Genomic DNA, 9,541 nt, shown 5'->3' with positions numbered 1-9,541 from the left:
TGACGGCCGCTGTCTCCATTGAGCAGGCCGGTCCGCTCGTTGGAGTGGCCGTTGGTGAAGCCAGCTTCGGCGTCGTTGGGCATTGCGCCTGAGGAGCTGCGGTAGGTCGAGAAGGACGACCCGACCCGATGGAACTGCGCTTTTATAGTGGTTGGAGCTAGCTCTGGGGTTAGCCTCAATCGAGCCTCAATGTATAGAGCACAGCAGACTAGGCGAGGAAGAGATGGCGAAGATCAAGACGACGATGAAGAAGAATCAAGAGATGAAATAAGAAGAGGAGGAGGAGGAAGCGGAAGAGTGGAGGGAAAAAAAAGAGGGACGGAGCAAAGGGCGAAACGTACCCATCCCGTCCCAAGGCAAAAAAGCAGAGCAAAAAAGACGTCAGACGGAGCCTTAGTTCGATAGGAGACGCCGATGAATAATCGAGACAAGCAACGAGCCAGCGAGTTGGAATTGCGGTTGAACCAAGGATCAGAGGACCAGCGGGTCGCCGGTATCAACCCTGGAGCGGAGAGATGCTGGCGACGGTGCTGGCGACGGTGCTGGCTGGTGGTGATGGAGGTGGTCAAGACGTCACTAACTGACTGGCTGATCCCCAGTAGTTCCTCTTGGGCGGCTTGACTGTGATCTCGATCGTGGCAGTGCAACTTGGCAGGCTAGAGGACGTGGGTACCCCGTACAGCGCAGGAGGAGCTATTCACACGGACGAGGAAGGTCGGGAGTCTCTTTAAGTAGGAGAAGCAGCCAACAGAGGCAGCTTGGGACAGTGAACTGAGACTGCAGTCAGTTAATATCGACCAGCTGTGGCGCTGCTGGCGACCCGCAGCGGCAGAGAAGAGACAGCGACAGGAGGAGACAGCGCAAGAAGAGGAAGGCCAACGAACGCCGCAGAGAGACCTGTCGCATGCTTGGCCGAACGGGACAGACCTGGGCAGGCGGCTTTGGGATAGCTTCGGTTGACCCCCAGGAGTCCCAGGACATGGACAAGGACCCGGGACATGGCTCGCCACAGGTTTGGCTACTCCGGAGTACTGCTACAGAGGGTATGGAGTGTCAATACTGTCTGGCCCTTTGCTTTTTCTCTGCTCTGGATCTGATACGAGCTTTGTTCATCCTGGCTGGCTGCGAAGCGATCGTAGCAGAGCAGCAGCGTGGCTGGTAAGAAGCAAGCAGGGGCCCAGCAGTGATGCATCGTACGAGTGGCGACACGTTCGGTTTCTTCAGCCACAGGATGCGCATGGACAGGCTTCGTTAGTCGAGCATAAGCTGGTGCGCTAGCTGGTTTACATGCATGGCGACGGGGTAGACGGGAAGTGTGGAAGTCAACTCTGTCTGGTAACGATGATATCATAACTATGGAGCTACTTAGCTATAAGTTAAGCACCAGGGGTCGTTGTCAAGCTCTGGTTAGGAAAGCTAGCTAACTTATATCACACCAGACATTCGCCCACAGAACTCCCAGTCTCCGGTTGGGAGCGTTGTCTGGGTGCTCATGGTTAATTCCCCCAAAACGTTTTTATCATCTCGTCTAGATACTCGGTCGCTTCCTCCTCACTCTCGCTGTCCTCGGCCATCTCAGCTTGGGGGTCAATGTCGGCCAGCACGTTCACGGTCTCCTCCTCCGTGTCATCTGTGGGCCTGAAGTGCGCCATAATCTTCGTTCTGAAGATCGGCGAGACACCAGACTCATCAAACTGCTCGATGAAGCCTCCTAACACCGTGTCCCTGATATAGGGGCCACTGTGCACTCTCCCCTCGTCCGTCCAGGCGTCCTCTAGGCCCACTTCATTGAGCATGGTACCATATTCCTCGTCTCGGCGTGCCTGAAGCAGCATCGCACATAGGTAGTGGAAGAACAGAAATTTGCCGTTGGGGCGCACCGCGTCTTGAAAGGGTATGCTTCTATTATGGAGGTCACCATAGCACATTCCGCAGTCCGTGAGCTCGTTCCAGAGGCCCTTCCGGTCAACTATCACGAGTTTCCATGTCCATGGGTCACTGTTGTCGTTCCACCTATGGTTGGTGGGTGCTAACGTGACTCGATACTGACTGAACTGCTCAGCCAGATTTGGTGGCAGCAAGAGGCCATTACCAACAGTGTATAGTTTTCCCCTTGCTTCTGGTCCAAAAATATAGGTCATCCACTGCTGACCCAGCGAGTGCGGGAAGATTTCCACCGCTCTGAGGTCGGTTGGCGAGACCTGTCTATCCCTTATTGTACACCAGCACCAGCGCGCCGACTGCCCCATGAACGTGGCTTTACCGTAGGCCACCCTGACATCCCTCACAAACGACCAGCGTGGACATTTTGGTTCATCCTTGGTGTTTATTACCCGCTCGATGAAAATTCGTTGTTGGTAAGGGCAGATATTCGGTTTTAGGGACGGTGACATCCCCCTTTCTCTCCCGGGATACATTAGTTGTCTCTTATCGGTGATCTGGAACTGCGCATTTAGGCGCTCCCTGTGATAAAGGAATGCGCTGTCGCTCCGTATATAGCCAAGCTGATCCTCCTCGTTGCAGTCACGGAGGGTTAGTAATCTTTCACTTAGGTTCCATGCCAGTTCAGACAGAGCCGCTGATTTTTCGAGTACATCCCTCAGCAACTCCCAGTACTTGTCAGAGCCATACTCTGCCTGTCTGCGTGCTGCTCGTGCTTCTTCTAAAGACGCTCTTCTGCTCAACACGAGATCTTTCTCCTCCAAGAATTCCTGTGTAGATTCTGCGTCCATGTCTTATATATAGAAGGACGCCAATGTATATGAAGATTGTCGATGTTGATATAGATGTAGATGTTGATGCAGATAGATCATTTCCTAATTAGGCAATAATGTGGATGCATGGAAGTGGAGTCCGAGAAGAAAGGAGGATGGTTGGTCGAGACGCATTTTATATCGCGAACTTAAAAAATGTTTATTGGTCTAATATTATGTAAGCTAATGCGTCATCCAGTCATTGCCGTCATAATTTCAGACACTGACCAATGAAAATGGAATATCTGGATAGTAAGCAACCTTAATTTCCCCACAAACTAATAGAATCGCCGCGACCTCGAGACGCCAAAGTCGTTTGACGTCGTTGACCCTGATAGAAGAATCATGTTTGCAAAGTATCTCGCTTGAAAAATACACACACCAGGCAAGGGGAGAAGTTAGTCGATGTGGTCTCTTTCTGCAAGCCATTTCTTCCATTTTGGAGCAGCTCGACGACGCCATGACTTTCCATACAAGACCGCGGGGATCGCGGCGGCCATGGACGCCAGCACGCAGAACCCATAAAACACAAACGCATATCCAAACCCTATCATATCGACAACCTGCTGCACCGTGAAGGAGAGTGGGAAGTTGATCACAGATGAACATATCGAGAGAACCACCACCAACTCCCCAGATATTCCCGGAAAACACTCCATGGCATATGCAGTGGCTACAGAGCAGGCAGATACCTGGTGCGCAATCATGCAGCCCAGGCCTATCGCAATAGTGATCCAATGCATGCCAAAATGCGCTCCCCATCCATAAAGCATGTAGCCTACCGCCGCGTAGACGAAGGTAACGCATAACGTCCACAGACGCATTTCCGCCTCCTTGATACCGTTGTTGCGGCGTGCAAGGCGCATGACGATAAAGTCACTGGACATACCTGTAGCCCACCCAACAATGTTCCCTGCCAGAGCGGCCAGGTAGATAAGCCCCGTGGATGTGGTGGACCAGTTATACGGTGGTTTGGAGGTGATGCGGGAAATGGTGCCGAACGAGACGATACCTGCCGTGCAGCCAAAGGCAAATATGACGCCTGCAATGATGATGTTGGGGAAGAGGAAGAGCACGAACGGGCGTCTGAAGTATTGCCAGTATGTCGTCTTGTCTTGTGGGAAATGGATCCATAGCTTCAGGCGGCGAAGGTAAGTTCGTTTGGGAAAATGGTAGGATACCTTTGAGGTGCTATCGACCTCGTGCAGTGATGCTGTCATGTCAATATCCTTCTTGTGGGAGGTGTTTGGGTCATTTTGGTCCTGTTCGAACAAAAAACGTGGGAAGAGCGTCTCTTCAAAGGTGGTGAATAGCAGGATCAGGACGACAGCGAAGATCATGGAACAGATCCATTGGGTCCATCTCCACCCTGGTCCGTCTGAGATGATACCTCCGGTGATGGGCCCTGTTTACCTTTGTCAGTCAGTCGTCGAGCTGATTGTCCACGGAGGGGTGAAAGAAGCAATACCCAGAATAGAGCCGAGCTGCTGGCCAAAGAGATAAAAGGATAAAGTCCGTCCTCTTTGATGGGCAAAGAACATGTCGAAAACACTCAGTTGGATGACTGCCTGGTAGGCAGCAACTCCAAACCCGTTGATGGCCAGGTTGGTCATCCACTGAGCCGTTCCGTGAACATAGCCCAGCCAGACAGCAGTCAACATGCAGATGGTTGTCGTGATTAGAAAGACTGGGCGACGGCCGAGTTTCATCCCAATAGGCACCCAGAAGATATTTACCAGCCCAAGAAGCAGGTAGTTTAGTGCTGAACCGCCGTTCATATTATCAAGGGATATCTCAGCTTCTCGCGAGACGGTTGTCCATGCCGCTCCGAGCATGTTCTCTCCATACGAGAATGTGCATGCATATAGACCTATTAACATAATGTTTATAAGAAGTTCGATGTATGAGGGGTGTTGAGCAATGCAACCTACAGAGCAGAAACAGTTGCCATGACTTCTTTGACATCGACCACATTAACGGATCACTGCCTTCGGTCGTTGGCTTGGGGATCAAGATGATCTCAGCCAGGGCATGGCCATTCAGTTGTTCGCCCTCGCCTATGTCATTTACATTAGGTTAATGTGACTAGTAATCATACATGCATAGAGGACTCGCCATTAAAAAGCCGTTCGGTCCCAGGAACGTCTAGATCGTTATCATAGGCCATCATCGATGTTTTATATCAACATAATCTTCGAGTAGGTAACTAACAACTTCCTATCACCAGCGGAGTTCTCCTAAACTGCTACCGCAGAATATTTATCAGACACTTCATCTTCCCCGGATAATGAAACCACCTAATTTACCCCACGCATTTCCCCGCAATCGCAGGGATTTCTACCCAGCTGTCGTGTAAGCTCTAATGTGGATTTACATATAGCCCAGTCTCGATGCCTGAACGACTAACGTCATCAAACTCGTTGGATACTCGATTATGCCAGCAGTGAACTAGATATATCATAAATATCTACGAGACACACCTGTACTGCACTTTAGAGGTATATAATTGATTAAATATTTCAAACTGCAATGCTTCAACTAGCAAAAGACTCCCACATCGTCATTATCGGTGCTGGAACCTGGGGTATCAGTACCGCTCTTCATCTTGCCCGCAGAGGCTACACGAATATCAAAGTCTTAGATAAATACCCAGTTCCATCTCCTATATCTGCTGGAAATGATGTGAACAAATTCCTGGAACTTGACTCCTCCCCTGTTGGAGACTATGTCTCGAAGACCATCGCACAAGCAACGGTGAGCGGATGGAAGAATGATCCGGTCTTCCAGCCGTATTACCATGACACCGGAGCCATTATCGCAGCCACTTCGGAGGCTACAAGAGAAGACATTTCCTCCGGTGGAATGACATCTGCTAATGGCTGGATACCACGCTCTACGGGACAGGAGTTCCGCGAAACGATGCCCCAGGGTGTATTGACGGGGGACTTTCCTGGTTGGAAGGGTTGGTGGAAGAAGGACGGGGCCGGGTGGGTGGCTGCGCGCAAGAGCATGGAGAGTGCCGCTAGAGAGGCTGCTCGACTGGGAGTTACGTTCCTTTCCGGACCTGCCGGTGATGCAAGAGAGCTTGTGTATGTAGATGGTAAAGCCGTCAGGGGAGTGCGTACGGCAGATGGTCATGTCCATCTCGGAGCAAAGACAATTCTGTGTGCCGGAGCCGCCGCCGAGAATCTCCTCAATATGAAGGATCAATTGAGGCCTACCGCTTGGACCCTGGCACATATCAAAATGACGCCTGAGGAGGCCAAATTCTACAAAGATTTACCCGTTCTTTTCAATGTTGAACGAGGATTCTTCATGGAGCCGGATGAAGATAAACATGAGCTGAAGATATGTGATGAGCATCCTGGATACTGTAACTGGGTCACGGAAGGAGGAAAACTCAAGAGTAGGCCGTTTGCAAGGCAGCAAATTCCACTCGAGTCTGAGCAACGAGTGCGTCAGTTCTTAGGGGAAACGATGCCACATTTAGCCAGCAGACCGCTGAGTTTTGCACGGATATGTTGGTGTATGTTTTCTTACTTTATTGTTGTTATACCCTGCCTTACTACGGTTAAGGTACTAACCTCTCACCTAGGTGCCGATACTTCTGATCGTAAATTCCTCATCAGCACTCATCCTGAGCATCGAGATTTAGTGCTGGGCGTAGGTGGTTCTGGCCATGGATTTGTACATATCACGTCTATTGGCTCCTTCATTGCAGACGCCATGGAGTCAAAGTTAGACCCCAGACTAGCGAAGGCTTTCCGATGGAGACCCGAGACTGCAGTGGGACGGGACTGGGGCGCATTGCAGGGCCGGTATGGGCCAAAGGGGAGCAATCGTGTGATGAACTTCCAGGATATTAGTGAGGATGAATGGACAACCATTGGATTGGACCAGTTGAAGTTATAATTAAGTGTCATCGGTGATTATGATAGACTTTCTTTGTTTTGAGACCGATTCTAAGATACCAGGAAGTTCCGTGGCTTTCATAGGTAGTCTATAAACGCAATTTCATTCATACCAACGCCGTTTCGGTTCGTTATGATGGGGAATATAAGAACCTGCTCAAGGAAGAAAGTGGGCTAGCCAGGTATATAAGTATGGTAGGATAGCAACTGGGAAAAAAAGAAACAGAAGAACACCCTTAGTAGAAAAAAAGAGCAGAAAGAACAGAAGAGCGGGATAATCAAGCAGAAGTCGAACCCTAGAGTCCAAAGAATATTACAACAAGAATAATATTATTTGTTAAATCGAATGAAGGACAATACGAAGAGAGCCCTGATGCATTCGTTTAATCGACTTTTCCGTTACTTGGGCCAGACCCAACGGAGCTAAAGAGCCCTTTCTCCTTGCCGTCTAGGTGGAAGAAACCCATGGAAGAGCCTCCAAGTTTTCCGGTCACAGTTCTTGTTCGGCGGATTTGACGCTTAGCCCACAGAGAAGCAATGGCAATGGCGACAATGCACAATGCTAGAGTGATGAAAGGATGGGAGCTGACAAAGGTACGAGTGGTGAAAAAGATGTGCTCAAAGAAGCCAACAGTGGACTTGGACTTGAGCTTCGGAGAAGAAGCGGCAATATGAGTGAGTGTTTCGAGGATTGAAGTACGGCTGGGCATGATGTCAACGCCGTTTGGAGACGAGTCCCAGTAGCGACGGTTCTATTAGGTTTGAAGTTAGTACCAAGCCATGCAATCTTGGCTGTTGAGCACTTACCGATTCGTCGTGGATAATAACCCTGTCTCCGTTCTTCACATCGACGCCAAATGTAGTTTTGACCCATCGGTCCCAGAAAATTCCATCAACCCAAGCGAACCCGACTTGTTTCTTATCATCCTCACGGATAGTGATGCGCATGCTCTTAGCGGCTCGGAGGGCGCGCTGGTCATTACGATCATCGGCTTCCTCAATCCGCAGGTCTTTAGCATCTCGTAGTTCCTGGCGCTCTAGCTGGAATAACTTGGTCTGTTTTTCCATCCATTCCAATGCTGCATTCTTGAGCTCACGTTTGTTTTGGACGAAGTCTTCGTTATGCTGTCTGTTGAGGATTCCGAGAACAACATATTTACCATCCATGACATCGCGAGCATTGGTAGCTGTCAATTCGGGCACGATAGGGAGCCAAACACTCTGCATCCAAGATAGAACAGCGCGGAAATCTCTCATATCTCTGGGAGCCAAAGCGGTATAATATTTGGCAGTTCCATCCCTGGCCACGAGGAGACGGGGCCATGTAGAGATTCTGAATCGCTCGGCAAGCTCCTTGCTATCGGTCTTCACCAGTCGGGCATGTCCTACCAAGCTAAGGGTGAGTCTATCAAGAGCAGCGAAGTCTTCAGAAGTTGTGGCATGGTCGAAGAAATAGAGGAAAATGACCTCCTCAGTCTCCTCCATCTTCTTGAAGGCTTCTGCGTCGACATATTGGACACCGAGGCCCACGACATCGGTTGCCTTGTTGGCGTAATTAACAAGGTCACCCAGCCCACGTAGGCCTTCATATTGGACTTTCTCACCTCCACGGAAGAAATGCATTGTGGGATATGAGGAGATTCGTGCTTCTTTGCATAGACGTCGTTCCGCCTCACAATTGACCTCGCCAACATTGAGCTTCCCCTTCATGTCCTTAGCCATTTGCTGCCACACAGGAGCAAGTGCCTGGCAGTGGCTGCACCAAGGAGCATAGAACTTGATAAACCATGGATCTTGGGTGGTAGTGACAAGTTTCAGGAAGGATTCTGCAGTCAAAGAAACAGACGATCCCGAGAGATTATACTTCTTCTCCTTGGCCTCCTTCTTGGGGGTAGGGACCTGAGCAGGAATCTTGTCACCCTTTGGACTCTTGGAGTCCTTAGGATCTTGGGGGGTCTTTGTGTCTTTTGAGCCCTTCCGATCACCTGATCCCTTTGAAGAGTCCTTGCTATCGCCCTTAATTGGCTTCTCGGGTTCAGAGTTCCCCTCTGCCTTGTCTTTATCCGGTAGGATCATTTGTCCCTCCTTATCGCCCGGCTTGGGGAGGTTTACCCCTCCCTGAGGTCTGGAACCTGGTTTGATCATCTCCAATTTCTCTTCGATGAAACTGCTAAGTTCCTGCATCCCTTTATTTTCCTTCGAAAATGTGTCGAACGGTTTTCCTTTATGGTAAAGAACAAATCTCGGGTAACCGACGATGCTAAGCTCCTTGCATTTATCGGCGTATGCGGCGCAGTTCAATGATGCGAAGTGAAATCCATAGTAGCCATGGAATGAGTTCAATGACTTTTCGTTATCGGCTGCTTTCTTCGCGGTAGCTGATAATAATGGGTTGGAGGTCTGGGGCCAGTGATTAGTTCCATGCAAGAGGGAGATAAGGCAAGAATGAACACCAACATAATAAAATTCATATAGTGTTTGCCAGATTGGCGCAACAGCTTTGCAGTGTCCGCAATCAGGGTGATAATGCTTTACAAACCTATTAACGAGGGCAGAAATTAATTAGCTGGCACAGTCTGGTGAGAGTGTAAGTTTGCTTCGGAGCGAAACGCACCAGTAATCCTCCTTTATGCTTTCCTCGAAATCTGGCCCTCGAAGTTCCTTCATAGGGGGCACGGTGACTCCATTGAAAACAGTTGACTTAGGATCGGGGCCTAGGGGTTTCTCGGCCTCATCTCTGCTTCTTGCCGTCTGCTCACTTGGTAGACCGAACACGGGGGATATTGATGCCGCAAGAACGGACAGGAAGAATAGTGAGCGTCTCATTGTGATCTGTTAAGAGGGTCGCGCGAGCCAATACCGGCGATATCTTCCAAA

At 49.9% G+C, this 9,541-nt stretch overlaps 4 protein-coding genes across 7 annotated transcripts; 1 reads left to right on the top strand and 3 right to left on the bottom strand.

Moving 5' to 3' along the window:
• Window positions 1–979: 979 nt before the first annotated feature.
• On the bottom strand, window positions 980–3,555 carry TERG_04765 (uncharacterized protein). The gene has a single exon (XM_003234123.2). It carries the CDS (start codon window positions 2,730–2,732, stop codon window positions 1,497–1,499), a length of 1,236 nt encoding a protein of 411 aa, XP_003234171.1. The 5' UTR covers window positions 2,733–3,555; the 3' UTR covers window positions 980–1,496.
• A 616-nt stretch (window positions 3,556–4,171) lies between these two features.
• Window positions 4,172–4,633, bottom strand: TERG_04764 (uncharacterized protein; the record flags this gene model as incomplete). Its single annotated transcript, XM_003234122.2, has 1 exon — window positions 4,172–4,633. The coding sequence occupies one exon, from the start codon at window positions 4,631–4,633 to the stop codon at window positions 4,172–4,174; it is 462 nt and encodes a 153-aa protein (XP_003234170.2).
• A 649-nt stretch (window positions 4,634–5,282) lies between these two features.
• TERG_04763 (uncharacterized protein) lies at window positions 5,283–6,665 on the top strand (the record flags this gene model as incomplete). Its single annotated transcript, XM_003234121.1, has 2 exons — window positions 5,283–6,279; window positions 6,349–6,665. The coding sequence occupies 2 exons, from the start codon at window positions 5,283–5,285 to the stop codon at window positions 6,663–6,665; spliced, it is 1,314 nt and encodes a 437-aa protein (XP_003234169.1).
• A 382-nt stretch (window positions 6,666–7,047) lies between these two features.
• TERG_04762 (protein disulfide-isomerase domain-containing protein) lies at window positions 7,048–9,490 on the bottom strand (the record flags this gene model as incomplete). Of its 4 annotated transcripts, XM_003234120.1 has the most annotated exons (4): window positions 7,048–7,416; window positions 7,472–9,064; window positions 9,122–9,203; window positions 9,279–9,490. In XM_003234120.1, the coding sequence occupies 4 exons, from the start codon at window positions 9,488–9,490 to the stop codon at window positions 7,048–7,050; spliced, it is 2,256 nt and encodes a 751-aa protein (XP_003234168.1). The 4 variants fall into 4 exon arrangements, with proteins under 4 accessions (XP_003234168.1, XP_047604299.1, XP_047606407.1 ...); XM_047748320.1 differs by having other exon boundaries at window positions 7,472–9,203; XM_047749872.1 differs by having other exon boundaries at window positions 7,379–9,064.
• Between the last annotated feature and the right edge of the window lie 51 nt (window positions 9,491–9,541).

Source organism: Trichophyton rubrum (assembly GCF_000151425.1).
Source record: "Trichophyton rubrum CBS 118892 genomic scaffold supercont2.5, whole genome shotgun sequence".
In the NCBI taxonomy this organism is placed as follows: Eukaryota; Fungi; Ascomycota; class Eurotiomycetes; order Onygenales; family Arthrodermataceae; genus Trichophyton; species Trichophyton rubrum.
The sequence above is the reverse complement of the archived record's forward strand: the minus strand, read 5'-3'. Positions and strand labels throughout refer to the sequence as shown.